The sequence below is a fragment of the Psittacula echo genome (genome assembly GCF_963264785.1).
Source record: "Psittacula echo genome assembly, chromosome: Z".
In the NCBI taxonomy this organism is placed as follows: Eukaryota; Metazoa; Chordata; class Aves; order Psittaciformes; family Psittacidae; genus Psittacula; species Psittacula echo.
This window is the reverse complement of record NC_137742.1, coordinates 74,711,465-74,727,473: the sequence shown is the minus strand read 5'-3', so window position 1 is coordinate 74,727,473 and position 16,009 is coordinate 74,711,465. Positions and strand designations below refer to the sequence as shown.

At 52.9% G+C, this 16,009-nt stretch overlaps 1 protein-coding gene across 1 annotated transcript in view; it reads left to right on the top strand.

Moving 5' to 3' along the window:
- LOC308232268 (adenylate cyclase type 10-like) overlaps nt 1-14,248 on the top strand; it is a gene marked incomplete at both ends in the record, with an annotated part of 28,318 nt that extends 14,070 nt beyond the window's left edge. Inside the window, 16 exons of the mRNA XM_080638343.1 lie at nt 290-342; nt 1,493-1,646; nt 2,337-2,529; nt 3,060-3,146; nt 3,571-3,851; nt 4,490-4,626; nt 5,159-5,284; nt 6,900-7,160; nt 7,805-8,143; nt 8,376-8,436; nt 8,931-9,102; nt 9,475-9,582; nt 9,740-9,918; nt 10,985-11,137; nt 13,775-13,902; nt 14,124-14,248. Of these exons, the coding sequence (XP_080494469.1) occupies nt 290-342; nt 1,493-1,646; nt 2,337-2,529; nt 3,060-3,146; nt 3,571-3,851; nt 4,490-4,626; nt 5,159-5,284; nt 6,900-7,160; nt 7,805-8,143; nt 8,376-8,436; nt 8,931-9,102; nt 9,475-9,582; nt 9,740-9,918; nt 10,985-11,137; nt 13,775-13,902; nt 14,124-14,248 (2,557 nt within the window). The remainder of the gene's footprint in view (nt 1-289; nt 343-1,492; nt 1,647-2,336; nt 2,530-3,059; nt 3,147-3,570; nt 3,852-4,489; nt 4,627-5,158; nt 5,285-6,899; nt 7,161-7,804; nt 8,144-8,375; nt 8,437-8,930; nt 9,103-9,474; nt 9,583-9,739; nt 9,919-10,984; nt 11,138-13,774; nt 13,903-14,123) is intronic.
- Between the last annotated feature and the right edge of the window lie 1,761 nt (nt 14,249-16,009).

Below are 16,009 nucleotides of genomic sequence, written 5' to 3'. Positions count from 1 at the left end.
TCTGCTAACCAGCAGCTCACCCTTGCTTCTTTCCTGTGTCTCTGGGTCTGGCCTCTCTTGATGGACTCTCTTGTCCTGGTGTGGCTGTTGGCTTTCTTTATGCTGAAAGCTGTCTCAGCATGCCAGCTTGAACTTTGGTGGGGGGAGCATGCAGGGGACAACGCGCTGCTTGAAAGAGAAACAGGTACCCGAGGAGCACATCCTGCCCCTCCACGCAAGCTGCTTCTCCATGTGCCCTGGCTTCTAACCAGCTAACTGACTTGTATTTTCTTTTTTCCTCTGCTTCTAGCATATTTGGCATGGCTCTTGCCGTGAAGATGCCAGATACCGCCTCCTTGCTGGGTATGTGGAGAATGCCTTGCTCTTCTGAACCCCAGTTTCTTCCCCTCAGTAACTTGTACTGGGAAGGGAAAAGCTGAAAGGAAGGTTCCTTTCAGCTATGGAGCTGCTCACGTCCTGGGGGCTAAACCAGTCCTTATCCTTGGGATCAGGAAAGAGGTTTCCTTCTGCTAAACTGATGGAGAGTTTTGGTGGTGGGTTCTCCCCGTTGTACTCCTCAAAGTTCCTTTCTTGGCAGCATCTGCCTGTAAACATGGAAAAGTCAGGCGACACAAATGCCTTTAATCACTCAGCGTCTTGCTGGATGTTTTGGGCCCTGCCATGGGTTAGCCCTGGTAGGGAGCTTAGCCCCACACAGCTGCTCACTCCCCACAGTGGGATGGGGAAGAGAATTGGAAGGGTAAAAGTGAGCACCCTGGATACAGGCAGCTTAACAGCTAAAGCAGATGCTGTGCATGCATGACAGGCAAAGTCGGGCATTCTTTCACTGCTTCCTGGTGGCAGGCAGGTGTCCAGCCGTTTCCAGGAAAGCAGAGCTTCAACATGTGTATCGAGGACTTGGGAAGACAAGCACTGGAACTCCTAATGTGCCTCCTTCCTCCTCCTTTTCCCCAGCTTTTCTTGCTAAGCACAGCATCATATGCAAACGGAATAAGCCAGTCGGGGTCTGCTGTTGCAGCTGTGCCCCATCGCAACTTCTTGTGCACCCCCAGCTTGCTTGCTGGCAGGGTGGCATGAGAAATAGAAAAGGCCTTGATGCTGTGCAAGCCCTCTTCAGCAAGAACTAAAACATGGTTGTGCATCCACACCGATGTGCTCTGTGGCTAGTCGTACAAGCAGGAGAAGATGTTCTAAGCCTGTTTGGGACACAGCTGCCTGCAGCAACTCACATCATCCCTTCCAGCCTTGTACTGGATCCCTGAGGGGATTTGCATGGGGCTGTCTGAATCTCTGTGGGATAGGGCGTCTGCTACCACTCTGAGGAAGGCAGAGGTGCAAAAGCTAGGAGAAGAGAGTTGGAAGGCAGCAGGGGTATCATAGGCTGCCGGATGTGGTAGTGGGAAGGAAGCTGTGGTGCAGGGTCTCAGCAAAAGGGATGGCTCTCTGCTTTCTAGCACGCCCCAGCAGCTCATTTTCTTGTTTGTCTTCACAGGTCGGAAGAAGGAGATTGACCTCTTTGTCAGCTGCTTGGAAGCCTCTAACCATTTTGGACAACGACACATGCTGGCGTTTGAGGGCACAAGGGGCTCTGGGAAGAGCCAATTACTTAATCACCTGGCCCAGTTAGGCCAGTCTGCTGGCTGCAGGTACAGGGGTTTGCCCTGTGGCTTTAGGACACTGCTTCTTCCCATCCCTGACAGCCATGGAACACTCCAGCCCCTTGGCCAGTACACCTTGGCCTTGGACTGAAGCCTTCTCGAAAAGCCTCATGGAGGCATTCCGCAGTTATCTCCTGTGTGCTCTGCTCCTGCCTCTGTGTCTTTGGGGTGCTGGAGGTGCTTCTTGATCTGTGGTGTTTCCTCCTTCACAAACAGAAGGAAAAAGCCCAAACTCAGTGCTTTTCATTGGGTTGCAGATGCAACAGATAGCAGGCTGGCCTGTCTCAGAAGCCCTGCTTGCCCCCTGCCTGCTTCCCAGAAGGAATACTGGGCCAGAAAAGCCTTTCTGTGGCTGAGAGGCAGACTGCTAAGGTCTGGAGCCCAAAGGCAAACTCCACTTGCTCCATGATCACCTCTTAGCTCTGCAAGTCCCTCTGCAGCAGGCAGGCAGGGAGACACGGGCCAGCGTCGCAGAGACCAGAAGGGGTCTGGACCTGGCTCTCCCCGTGGCTTGGCAGCAACTGCCCCTCTGTGCCCTTTCTCATACAAGGAGCAAAACTCTGGGTACCACTTCGAGGTGGGAGGCTGAAGAGTTCCCCCTAAAGGCAACTCCAGCTCTTTTGTCTTAGAAGGCTTGGGTCGCTGGGGATCTCAGTCCCTTTTGCTTTTGCATGGCAGGGTATTTGGCATGGAACTGCTAGAGGTCAACGTGAGGCAGTCCTTCTCTGCCATGCGTATTCTGATGGCCAGGGTGCTGGGCCTCCACGACTGTGAATCGTGCAGTGCCAGGGAGCACGTGCTACAGACAAATCTCAAAGGAATAATTGAAGAGAGCAACTACTGCCTCCTCAATGACATCTTCCTTGTCAAGGTGAGAGCGAGAGGCCCCTCTGACCCTGGAGAAGGCTTTCTCCTGAGCCCTTCTGGGTCTTCAGCGGTCTTCTAAGGCTGCTGGAGTGCCTTAGCTCAGGGGGAGGGATCGCAGGGGTCACAGCACATGTTTGCCATTCCTGGCCCTGGGGGCTGCCTATATGTGGTGACTTAATGTCCCGCGCTGCATCTGGCAGTGCCTGGTGCCTTGTTCAGCATTGCGGAAGCAGCACTGGAATGAGGCTGGGCCTGACCTTGTGCTGAGGTCTTGCTGTGTGAGTGGTCTGCTCCAGCCAGCCCAAGATCCCACAGTCAGAGAACCAGCCCTTCAGCCCACCCCCAAGATGGGGCTCTGCCTGAGCCTCTGCTTTAGGCTTTAGTTGAAGTCCCACTGTGGCCTCTTGCACCCATGCTGGGGAGAGGGAAGGTGCTGAGGCAGAGCAGAGAGGGTTCGCTCTGCCACCTTGCTTGGTGGGTAGGTGTGGCGAGCCCTGGAGCCATGTTTCTCCCTGACTCTGCTTTTCTGTCTAGTTTCCCATTTCAGACAAGGTTCGCCAAATGCGTGAAATGCAAAGGCAAGAGGAATTGCATTCAACTTGGGCAAAAGTGCTAGAGAAGGTGAGCATTTCTCCTTTTCTCCTTCTGCGTCAGAGGAGGAAAACCACCCTGCTGGCTCTGCGCCACAGCAGTGTGAGTGGGTGGCAGGACCTGGTCGTTGCCCTCTGGGGCCTGAGAAACCCCCCATGTTCTCTACATAGCCCGACAAGCATACTAGTAACTTTCCTCCCTTAAAGCGCTCCCCGGAGGAGAGACAATTCTGCATTCACTTGCCCTCCTTCTGCAGGGCGGGTGATGTTAAGTGTGACCTGAAAGTCTCAAAGAATTGAGAATTGGGAAGGGATTGGGAAGCTTCCAAGCAGGGAGTTGGTTGGGGTGAGACTTGAGAGCATCCTCTCAAGAGGCAGAGGCTAAATCTCCTTCCCTGTAAGACACTTGAGAATCCACTGGATTCCCCGCAGAACAACCATTTTTTTTTTTCCAGACCATTGATCGAAATGCCATATTTGTCATCGACAATGCCCATTTCATTGACCCTGCCTCCTGGAGTATCATGGCACCGCTGCTCTGGAACATCTCTGTCTTCATGGTCATGAGCTTATGTCCCGGCTTTGCAAGAACCGAGAGCTTTCACAAAGCCACAGCAAAGGACCTGGTGTCCCGTAAAATCATCTACTCTCATCTAGAGAAGCTGAAACCTTCAGCTGTGGTGCAGAAGCTCTGCCAGGACCTTGGCGTGATCAGCATCCCCAGGGCTTTAGTGAGGTAGGTTGGAGCAGGGGAGCTCCCTGAACACGAAGCATAGAGGCTGCCAACCCTTTGCTGTTTCACAGGGAGGAAGGGAGGAAGATTCTCAAGGCCAAGCATATCTGGGGTGGGAAAAGGGCTTGGTCTAAGTGGCCAGGCTGTGTGGCAGATTCCCTGGGGCAGAGGTCAGCCCTGCTGCCAGAGAGCACCTGAGGAGAGGAAAGGCAGGGCTTGCTGCTCTGTGCTTTGGGCACTGTCTGCAAGTCTTTTCGCAGGGACTTCAGCAAAGGCTGGAGGGGCAGGGGGGCCCAAAAACACAAGCCAGCAGGAGGACCTCCCTGTCAAAAGTGAAGCGTAGCTGTGACGAAGATGCTGGCTCCCCTGCTATGCCCGAGAGGCTTGCTGCCCACCTCAACTCTTTTTCCTTTTAGGGTGTGGTGAGGCACTGGAAGATGTTGTCCAAAGATGTGGTAAATGCTCCATCCCTGGGAGTGGTCAAGGCCAGACAGAGCCTTGGGCAACACGGTCTAGTGTGAGATGTCCCTGCCCATGGCTAGGGGGTTGGAACTAGATGATCCTAAGGTCCTTTCCAAACCAACCCATTCTGTGATTCTACTTTTCTTGTGCTGATCACTGCTGGATCTGTTCCTGCCCAGGTTCCTGGTCCAGAGAAGCTTGGGGATCCCGTATTACCTCGAAGAGCTGGTGCACTTCCTTCGGTGCAACGACATGCTCTTGTTCCGCACCAAGAAGTGGGATGAAAGAGCAGAGGACAACTGGGAGGACCTGAAGAGTAAGAACCTTTGCCACTGACTACGGAGTTGCTGTGTTGCATTCCCTGCAGCACAAACTTGCCCCTTCGTTGCCCCATGGATCAGGGCAGAGCCAGGTCTTGCAGCAGATCATGCAGAGCTTGGCCTGGCAGAGGCACGGGCTTCTGTGTGCCTTGTTGTCAGGACAGCCAAAGCAGTGCCTCACAAGCTGTGAGGGCTCGGAGGGGCCTCAGTTCTTGAGGCTAAACCACAGGGGACGTGGTTCTGGATCACGTGTGTTCCTGAGACATTCTCATGAGCACAGAACTTCTCTTGGCCAAATGCTAGCTTAATTGGGAACAAACTCCAGGTTGAGGTGAGAGCCAGGCCTGGGAAACCTCCAGTGAAAACGAGTTTGCTCTGCTTAGAGAGCATGTTCAGCACCGGCAGGTCAGTGCACCTGCACCGTGCTGTGTGAGGGGGCCTTGGACTATTTCAGGTGAGCTTGGAGACATTTGCAGGCTGCAGGTCACTTTGCAAATTGCCTGATTCCTTCTTTCTTGCTCCACCTAGCTTTTGCAGTCTTGGAGTCATCCCTCACAACAAGCTCAAGGTCCAGCATAGGGTCTGCGGCCATGGTCTGCATTGTAAGGCCAGACGTGAACCTGAACAGCACCGTGCTGCCCAGTAACTTGAAAGGTGAGGGGCAGAGAGCCACTCTGCTGGCTCCTGGCTGTGCCGCAGGGGCTGGAGGGAGGCTGGGCATCGCTGTGCTGCAGAGTCGCCCTCTCAGCTTTGGGGCTGTCCTGGGAAGGTGGCTCCGCTCCAACCAGCAACAGTCGTGGGGTTGTGGGCAGCCATTTTCCCTTCCTGTGTGTGGAGCACCTTGAGCCTGCTGGTTGCTTTCCAGCAGCAGGTAGGAGAGGAAAAGTTGTTGGTGCAACACTAAAATGACTCCCTTTTCTCACAGAAGCAAATCTTCTGCTGGGACAAAAAATTTGACTTGCCTCTGACTCACCTTTGAACACAGCTTCTATCTCGCTACTTTCTTTTTGCGTTCCCCAGCTAACGGCGGTTTCATGGCACGTTGTGGTTTTTTAAGCCCAGCCACGAAGCTCACTCTCTCACTCCCCCCTCCCCCCCCTCCCCCGTTCCTTCCCCCCCGCTCCTGGAGGGATGGGGAGGAGAATCAAAAGAATGTAAGTCCCACGGGTTGAGGTAAGAACAGTCCAGTAACTAAGGTATAACACAAACCACTACTGCTGCCACCGAGAATAATAAAGATAAGGGAAATAACGAGGGAAGAGAATGCAACCGCTCACCACCTGCCGACCGATACCCAGCCTGACCCAAGCAGTGATCTCACCCTTCCGGGTAACTGCCCCCGGCTATGTACTGGGCATGACGTGCTGTGGTATGGAATACACCTTTGGCTAGTTTGGGTCAGGTGTCCTGTCTCTGCTTCCTCCCGGCTTCCCCTGCTCCCTGGCAGAGCATGAGACGGAGAAAGTCCTTGGTCAGACTAAACGTTACTTAGCAACAGTTAAAATCATCAGTGTTATCAGCGCTGTACCCAGGCTGACAGTCAAAAACACAGCACTGCACCAGCTACTAAGGAGAAAGACGACTGCTACTGCTGAACCCAGGACACACGTAATTGAAAAAAAAAATCCACTTTTTTGTTTTGTTGGCTTTTTTTTTCTTGGGGTTGTGCGTGTGTGTTTGCTTGTTTGTTTGTCTATTTTGTTGTTTCCTGTGGATTTTCATGGAAATTCACCTGTAGCCAGGGGAACTGTCAATGACTGTTGAGTGTCCCTCCTGTCTGTCAGTAGCCATTTGTATGAACCTTGACGAAACATCATACTAAAGCATTCCTGCTCTTAAGTTGTTTTGTCCCAAGAAGAAAACTCAAAGAAAAGAACAGTAAGGTCTGGCCGAGTTGAGACAACCTTTCTGGGGAGCTCTGCGTTCACATCTGAGGTGGTGAAAGTTGTCTGTTCCCTGCTTGCACTGCTGGCAAAAACCTAGCCCAGGTTTGGTAGGGCACACTGTGGGATGCATGTGCCTGCTGGATCCTGCCCTGTCGCGGTGTGGGAGTGTGTCTGTTGAGGGTCTCACTTTTGCCCAGGCCCTGTGAACTGCAAATCCAGTCGGAGCGGAGCCATTGTGCAGACACCTACCCCGGGCTGCAATTGCCCAGAAGTGCCCAGTGTAGGGCCAAAGCCTATCCTGTTCATGTGTCTAATCTTTGCAGTGCCTCCAGCCTCAGCGTGGGGAAGAGGTAGGATTGAGATGTGTGGCTTCTCTTTGACAGAGATTGTGCTGGCTCAGCTGGACAAGATCAAGCCATTGGAGCAGACTGTTTTGAAGTTTGCAGCCATCATCGGGCCAGTGTTCACTACCCAGCAGCTGTCATACGTTCTTCCGGCTAGAATCAGGCACAAGATGACTACCTTGGTGGACAGTCTAGTGAGTGACAACATCCTCAAGTGGATGGAGAGCACTGAGGAGCTCATCACAGAAGATGTCCAAGATCCTAGCAAGGAGGCAGGCACCCCTCCGCAGGCAGAGATTGGTAAGTGGTAGCAGTGGGGTGGACAAGGAGCTCCCAGATGTGTCCTGGATGGGCTCCTAAGGGCATGGTGTGATTCCCTCCCTGTGAGGGCTGGTATGGCTGTTGGGGATGGGTTTGTCAAAGCTGTTACAAGTCAGTCTGAAAGCAAGCACACTACGTTTGCACTGGAGGGAAGTTCCCACCGGCTGTCCCAAATGCCTCTGCTCCCCTGAATCCAAGTGCTGCTCGTAGCGCAGGCATGGGAGGACGGGTGGAATCCCTGACACCCTCTCCCAGCCACCTGCAGCATCCAGATCAAAGATGCCCTCCAGAATGGCTCTGAGCCTTCAGCAAGCTTTTAGTGGGCTTTGATTCTCCTGTGATGCAGGGTTCCTGCTCAGGAGGCTGCTGGCTGCCTTGCCAAGGGTGGGAGAAAGTGCTGGCTGGGGCTTGCTTCGGCTGGCAACAACATCCCCAGCTCCTGCCTGGACCAGTGCAGCTGAGAACTGCATCCCCAAGGCTGCGCTAGCATCAGCCCTTTCACCCCGTGCGGCAGGGCTTGGCGTACAGCAGCACTGCTTTGCTATCTAGGATGTGCGCTGAGGCGTGACTGGCTCCCCATCTGGCCCCAGCTTGGGCTCATACAAAGGCCTTTTGCCTTGCAGGTGTGGAGACCTCCCCTCCAAGCAAGCAGAGTGTGGGGTGTCAATTTGGTGTGCTGATGTTCCATAAGCCGCTGCTGCGGGAGGCTGCCTACGAGCTGTGGGTCCAGAAACAGCGGGACACCCTGCACTGCAAGTGTGCTGCCTTCCTGGAGCGGCATGCACACAAATGCCAGAGCTGCGGCCAAGGGGACTTTATTGTCTTCCACCGCTTCGCTGTCACCAGCACCCAGGAAAAAGGGAGCTGTAGCGACCTTGATGATGGGGATGACTCACACACCTGGAAGGCCTTGGTGCTGGCTGGAAAAGAGCTGAAGAGGGAGAGGGTCTATGCCACTGCAGGTATGCTGTGCACCGTGCTCTGTAATCTGGGCCCTCTGGGAGCCCAGGGATCGGTGCTGGGGGTCGGGTGGGAGCAGATCTGCTGGGAACGAGCCCAGCAGGAGAGGACACCCACTGTAAGCTTTCCTCAGTATGTTAGCACCTTGCAAGGATCCTTGCAGGCCTGCTGGGAGAGGGAGAGCAACTCTTACCCCAGGATACATGTGGGAGGTGTCCCTGGTTTTCCTTCCAGGCATTACAGATACTGAGGAGGAGCAGCAGCAGCAGAAGGCTTTTGTGGAAGAGGATTTTGGGTGAGCAGACAAGGTTTTGATTCTTTTTGAAGCCAGTGAGCTCAGGGTGTCCAGTTGAGACAAAGGAAGTGCTGGCTTTTGGCTGTCAGTTGTGACTCTAGCTTAGCGAAGAGGCTTTCTGTGGGGTGGGAGCTGAGAGGAGATGGCTGTGGAAATGAGAGAGTGCTTAAGGAAGCCCGTGGCTCAGTGTCAAGGTAATGCTATGCTGAAGCAGCCCTTGCGTTCCAGTTCCCACCGAGTAGTACTGCAAAATCTACAGGGAAAAAGCCGCCACAAGGGCTCAGGTGGTTTGCCTGTGGCAGGTGGCAGAAAGCCTAGCTTCTTCCTTACTCCCTGCTCCCAAAGGACTTGTACGAGTCGTACCTGTCTGTGGCCTCCTGCTCTGCTTTGCACAAAGGGCTTTTGATGTCGTCTGTGCGGGAAGGAAGACCACTGTAGGTGATACCCTTGTATTCTTTGCTCTCTTCTTCCCCTGGGCACCGTCCTCTGAGCAGTGTGACTGACAGAGTGAACAACAATACGCTCTCGTGTGACTGCAAAGGCATCGTGGAGTCAGTGCTTGTGTCTTTGGTTCACCACTACACAACACTGGGCAATGCTGCCAGAGCCTTTTACTATCTTCTGGAGACTGTGGCTGCCTACCTGCATGTCTCCAACTACTACATGGTGAGTTACCCTGCTTGCAGCATGTCCTGCCTAGCTGTGGGCAAGACAAGTTTGCGTTGCACCGGGGCATGACTTCGTGGGGCCTTGGAAGGAAGATGTTGAGCTCTGAGCCTCACTTTTTCCTTTGGTTTGCCTCTTGTGCGGGAAGAGACACTGGGTGCTGCGCCCCTAGCACCAGCAGGGAGGAGGCCTGAAGGATCAGTGGTGCCTGTGCTCTGAGGCACACAGTCAAAACCATGACAGTGCTTGTGTGGGTATCACCAGGGGAAGAAACAGACCCTCGTAAGAGAGATGCCAGAGGCAGTGGGGGAGGCCAAGGGTGGCCATGGGCTCTGCACTAATCTCACCTGCTCTCCGTGTGCTTGCACAAAGGCCCTCAGGAAGCTGAGTGAAGCGGATATCCTGAGGAACTCTCTGAAGAAGAAAGCGAATGGGATATCCCGCTTTGAAGATGCCACCTTCTTCAGCCTCAAGGCGGAGGTAAAGGGGAGGTCTGGAGGGATCTCCTGAGTGATGGAGCTGGATGCCTTCCCCAGATGCAGTGGATAGGAGAACTCTGGCATCTCTGGCCACTGGCAGATTCCTGCAGTCTCTTGGCATCTAGTCCACGTCGGGATGTTTCCCTTTTCCTGTGCAGGTCTGCTGTGGTGTGGGACGCACGGAGCTGGCAAAGAAAATGATCAGAAAGTCTTTGAGCCTGCTTGGAAGGCCGTTTCCCCGGAACCGCGCTGAAGAGTTTGTCAGGTCTCAGGTGGAAAAGTTGCAGTGTGCCGCTTATGTTGCCAGAAGAGCATCCTCCCTTCCACAGAAGGCCCGGTGAGAAACAGGACCAAGAACCCGGGGGAGAAAGAGTCATTTCCTACCTGGTCACAGGCATATGGGCGCAGACCTGACGAGGCTTGAGGCCACACAGAGCGATGTGAGGGTAGAACAGGGAATGACAGAGTTCCTCCCTCCCTTCCTCCCTCCTTCCCTCCCTCCCTGTGAGGCCCTGGGAACAAAGCATGCCTTAGGGTATCAAAGCAGCTTGCAGCCAGGGACGTGTCTGCTGGCACGAGTTGTGGCAGTGGATTGGTGCTGGCTGGGGACAGAGAGCTGTACTGAAGAGGGGTGGGGGGCTGGAGGCAGGACCAGGGCATGGAGAAGGAGCAGTAAGAGGAACTGAGGTGTGAGAATCATGGAATCCTAGAACGGTTTGGGTTGGAAGGGACCTTCAAAGGTCATCTAGTCCAACCCCATTGCAATGAGCAGAAACGTCTCGATTGCATCAGGTTGCCCAGAACCGCATCCAGCCTGGCCTTGAATGTCTCCAGGGCTGGTGCGTCTACGACCTCTCTGTGAGGGTGGTAAAACACTGTTTCAGTCTCTCCAGAGCTGGACACAGGACTACAGGGAGAGACTCATCAGAGGCTCCCTTAACCTTCTGGCCACGCTCCTTTGAATGCAGCCCAAGATGCAATCGGCCTTCTGGGCTGCAAGTGCATACTGCTGGGTCCTACCCGATCTTTCATCCACCAGTACCTCCAAATCCTTCTCCTCAGGGGTACTCTCGATCCCTTCATCTCCCAGCCTATATTGATACCGGCGGTAATGAGGAGGCTGAGAGGGTGATACCACTTTTCCTGCTGGTTCCCGGCTTTGCTCGGCCCCCCTGGTGCTGTCAGGCCAACCCTCTCTCGAGCGGCCAGCTTCCCACTGTGGTACTTGTTCTTTGCCCCTTTCCCTTCTGGCAGCTCCCCCTCCATCAGCTCTATTTCCTCCAAGAAAGTGTCACGGTCTTGTCTGGCACCGATTTTCCCCCCTGGCCCTGTCTGACCCAGCCCATAGGCTCTAGCCTCTACAGCTAGAGCCTCTGGGCCTAGCAATTTCTCTTGCTTGGCAGGAAGAAGAAGCTTGCCTGGCTGCTGCGGCAGAGCCGCTGTCTTTCCTTACTGGAGCACCTCTTCAGGCTGGAGGACACTTCTGTTGGATGGAGGCTGTCCTGCCTGGCAGCACGCATGAGGGCCAGCACAGACAGGGCAGTGGACCTCTATCTGTCAGCAGCCTGCAGGAGCTATGATGCTGGCTTGGAAATGACCATATAGTTCATTACCATCATCTATCTTACATTTGGAGAAAGATGATATTCTCCAAATATTTGTAGTGCTGGAAGAAGCAATACATACAGATTATTAAATATTCATGTGTCCCTTCACATCCAAATATTTTTTAGCCTGCAGCTGACAATTGCCTGCCTTAGAGAGACGCTGCAGGATTGCGTGTGATTTCGCAGTAATCTCTGAATACATTAACGGTCGGCCCCCTAGGAAACATTCAGTTTAGACGCCTGCAGTGCACTCAGCTATGGAGAGCCAGCAACAAACCCTGGATATGTCATAGCTGCACATTTTAGTTAAACGCATGGAGGAGTATCTGAAGTGATAAGAAGATAGGAGAAGGGTGTAAAATTCAAAAGGCTAAACTAGTGATACACTAGCCTTTTAATGACTAGAGATTCTCCCATCTGCTGGGGACATTTGAAGGATGCTGTTAAGCCGATTTAGTCAGGAAGATTAAATGGAGTATTTGGGGCTGGTTGGGTTGCTCACAAAACAGTTACTGATACTTTCCCCAGGATATGAACAAACTTCAAAAAGAGAGTATCAGACTTTTTCCCGATTCAGGCACCCTCTTTAGCCCATTAGAGTAGTGCAGGCTAGGTTCCTGGACTGATTCCTGCCTAGGACAAGATGTCTAGTTCACATCCCAGCTTTTATTCCAAATCAGTGTTTGAGGAAGTGCAGGGGTTCGATTAAACCAAGAAGTGGCACTGTTTGAAAGCGATGGAAATCAAGTCTGCTGTGCAGCTCCTGTAGAGGCAAATTCACAAACGGATAATCTGATGGAGCAGTGGGATAGAGTGCATGTCCTAATCACCAAGGCTGCGAGTTCCCTTTATGTGACGCCACACAAACTCTGAACCAGAATGCTGGGGGGGGGTTGTCACTTCGGTTCAAGCTTTAGCAAAAGGCCTGTAATGGCAGGCCTGGTTTCTTCCACTTCTTGCCCTTTAGACTCTCTCCCAGAGCACAGGGCATTCAGAAGGGTCTTTGCTGAAGTGCCTTTGAAAGGCTTTTCCTCTTTCAGAAACTACAGCGATGGCATATGAATACCCCAGGTTTTTCTTGTAAGGCCTCAGATCTTCTTTTGATCTTTGCAAAAGGCTTAGAACTATCAGGAATGCTCATGAGGGGCCAACACCTGTAAAACTAAAGATGTGCCTCATGGTGATCTGGTGGTGCTGTTCAATGCTACTACATGTAACATGCAACACAGCACTGCAATACCTGTAAGGCGTCGGACAGTGACTTAGATATTATCTGAAAGGAAGAGATTCTGCTTCAGCCCCAGGGTACGTTTATTTCACCGCCGCTCCTTTTGTGGACCACTGAGAAGAGCCTGAGTAGTCCCCAGACTGACACCAGTCACTTCCATGGTCATCTCTGTCCACTTCCTCTTTGACCTTTCTGCGTAGTGTGATGAGAAACAGCCAATAGATGCCCGGTAGAAGGAAGGCACCAGTAGGTTGGCCATAGCAGGGCAGTGATCATCCCCCTGCACTGGTGAGGCTGCACCTTGAGTCCTGCATTCAGTTCTGAGCCCTTCACTACAGGAGAGACACGGAGGTGCTGGAGCGGGTCCAGAGAAGGGCAAAGGAGCTGGTGAAGGACCTGGAGCACAAGCCTGATGAGGAACGGCTGAGGGACCTGGGAGGGGTTTAGTCTGGAGAAGAGAAGGCTCAGGGGGGACCTTATTGCTCTCTACAGCTACCTGAAAGGAGCCAGGAGATGGCTGGTCTCTTCTCCCAAGGAATAAATGACAGGACAAGAGGAAATAGCCTCCAAGCTGCACCAGCAGATAGGTTTAGATTGGATATTAGGGACAATTTCTTCCCCAAAAGGGTGGTCAGGCATTGCAACAGGCTGCCCAGGGCAGTGGTGGAGTCACCGTCCCTGGAAGGGATCACAAACTGTGTAGACAGGCCTCAGGGACATGGTTTAGTGGTGGACTTGTCAGTGCCAGGGGAACAGTTGGACTTGATCTTGAAGGCCTTTCCAACCTAGCTGATTGTATGACTCTGTGATTCTACGATTTCCTAGTGACTCCAAGGCCACTTACTCTGCTCTCTCTGCTTTGCTCACTAATGTCGACTCTATCAGGCATGCGCCTTTGCAAAATAGGGCAGCAATCGATTTTCTCCTCTTAGCGCATGGACATGGGTGTGAAATTTTGGAAGGGATGTGTTGCATGAATTTATCAGACCATTCAGAATCCATACATGAAAGTATCCGCAAGTTGAAAGACAGTGTGATGAAGTTAAGGGAAGATGATGCTGATTGATTATCATCACTTTTTTCCGGTGGGGGTATAACTGGGTGGCTCTTGACTTTGGTTAAAGGAGGACTTGATCTTTCTGCTTGCCCTCTTTGCCATCATTACGGGTTGTACCTTGTTTGTTACAATGTATGCAGCGAATGTTACCCCAGGCTTTTGAGAGACACGTATATACTGCATTGCTAAAAGAAGAAGGGGGAACTGTGGGGGTTAGAAGGTATCGAAACTGTCAGAGACCATGGGAAGGAGGAACCACAGCAGGAGCCACACTTAAGTGAGTGTGGCCCGTCCCTGACAGGTACTTGGAAAATGTTGGGATCGGGAAGGAACAAGGATGTCGGAACTGGAAAGAGGATGTTGATAAGAAAGATCAGGTAGACCTTTTGCCCGATGTCGTAAATGTAACCGCAAGGCAGACACAGATGGGTTTGGCTAATTGCTTGGAAGCATATAAATATCATGTAATCCTTGGAATAAAGGATCCAGCTTGTACTCTACCTCTGGGTCCGTGCCTTCCATCCTCACAGTCAGGGGCCCAGGCAGGCTGTTTGGTGCCTTTAGCCTGCTGCGAGGGGCCAGCTCCACTGCCTTGAGCACTAAACCTTGCCTGGAGCCCCAGCCACTTGCGGCTTTACCCCCTGCTGCAGATGGGCTGGGGTACGAGGGCCATGAGAGTCCAACCGAGCACTTGGCTGGTCCCAGCAGCACCTGTACCAGTCACCGGCTGAGCCAGGCCTTGGGCAATGTGGCCTTTCCCCTGGCCGAGAGCTGAGGTCCTTTCTTCCAGAGAAGCTGTGGCTGCCCCATCGCTGGCAGTGCTCAAGGCCAGGTTGGTCAGGGCTTGGAGCAACCTGGTCTAGTGGAAGGTGTCCCTGCCCGTGGCAGGGGGTTGGGACTGGATGAGCTTTAAGGTCCCTTGCAACCCAAACCAGCCTGTGATCCTGTGACACGAAGAGCAAAAGCTGCGTGCCCACTGTGCTCGAGGCTGTGGTTTCAGTTCCTGGAGGAGCTTAACAGAGCCATCTTCCTTTGTCAGGCACAGTGGGAGCACATGTCAGTGGCTGAGGGTGGGAGTCCCAGCGCGATATCCAGCCCAGCCACATCCAGTCCTCTGCAGCCGGGCAGGAATCCTGGTAGAGAGCCACGCTTGTACCAGCCTTGGGCTCTGGGGCGTCGAGGGAGCTGCCTCTCCAAAGGAAGGGGGGTCTCATTGCCAGAAGGGTGCTGGTCCATGCCGCTGAGAGCTTTACGGCCACTTACGGGTGGTTTCATTTCCAGCCGCAGCAAAACTTGAGGGTGCCGTGAGGACAACGAGCCTCCTGAGCGAGATGTAAAAAGGAAAGATTGAATCTGAGGTGATATTTCCAACCCTTGGAATGGTCTGAGGGAATGCCCCAGTGTGGATGATTTTCTGACAAAGAACGGCCATGTGCCCAGATCAGCAAGTGCCTACATGGAGTTCGACATGAACCAAGGAACAACAAAAGGTGAAGGAGGATGGGAGCGAGGCACTGGGAGTGAGAATCCCAGCAAGAAAAGAAGGAGCTGGAATTTACTGAGTTGATAAATTGAGGACTGTTGGTAAACATTGAAGGTCAGGTTCTCACACCTGTGCTTAACCAATTAGTTGTTAAGGGCCTCACAGATATGTATCCAATCACAATGTGCCAAGTTAGTGAAAATAACTTTAAGAAATAGTATATAAAGAGTTAGTTTTCTAGAATAAATGGCTTTGTCTGATCACATTGATCTCTGACTGAGTCCATTCTGCGACACCCCAGGGCTGAGGTGCAGGAAGAAGGTGGAAACAAGGGACAGGCTGTCCCGGACAAGAGAGGGGTTGAGGTGACAGGGCTCCTGAGGGAAACGCTGCTCTCTGATTTGCAGGAGCCTGCAGGTCTACATTAGTTCCAAATGAGAGGGACTTCCCCTGAGGAAAATGCTGCTCCCAGCCCTGTAGGTGGCTGCAGAGGGCCAGAGCTGCAGTGTGGGAAGGGTGATTATTGATCCAGTTCCATTTTTCCCACACGAAGGGTGAATATTGCTTCCCCAGAGAGCTGTTACCTCCCAATAGCCAGTAAAACACCGAGACACCATGTTCAGAGGGAGAAATGGTTGGGTCTTGTGGCTCAGCAGGATGCCCTTTAGCACCAAATCCAAGCTAGTTTCATACCTTTTGGGGTTCCCCTTCTTGCCCTCTCCCCCTTCAACTTCCCCAGTTTGTGTCTTTATGATTTGTAAGGAAATGACTCAGGTTCGGTTTAGGGCATTCCTCCATCCCAGTTTGAGCGTCAGGCCATTCCACCATCCTTCACTCTAATAACCATATTTTGTGGTTTAAGCTGAGCCTGTAACCCGGAACCATGCAGCCACTCGCTCATTCCTCCCCATTCTTCCTCCCCTTGCTTCCCCTGAGCTCACCTGGTTTTGTCAAAGTTCATTCTTTGGTGGGGTGATGAGCGGAGGGAAGTCAGGGTCAGTCGATGGTGACGTGAAGACAGTTCTGCTGCTGCTGCTGGCTTTGCCCATGACT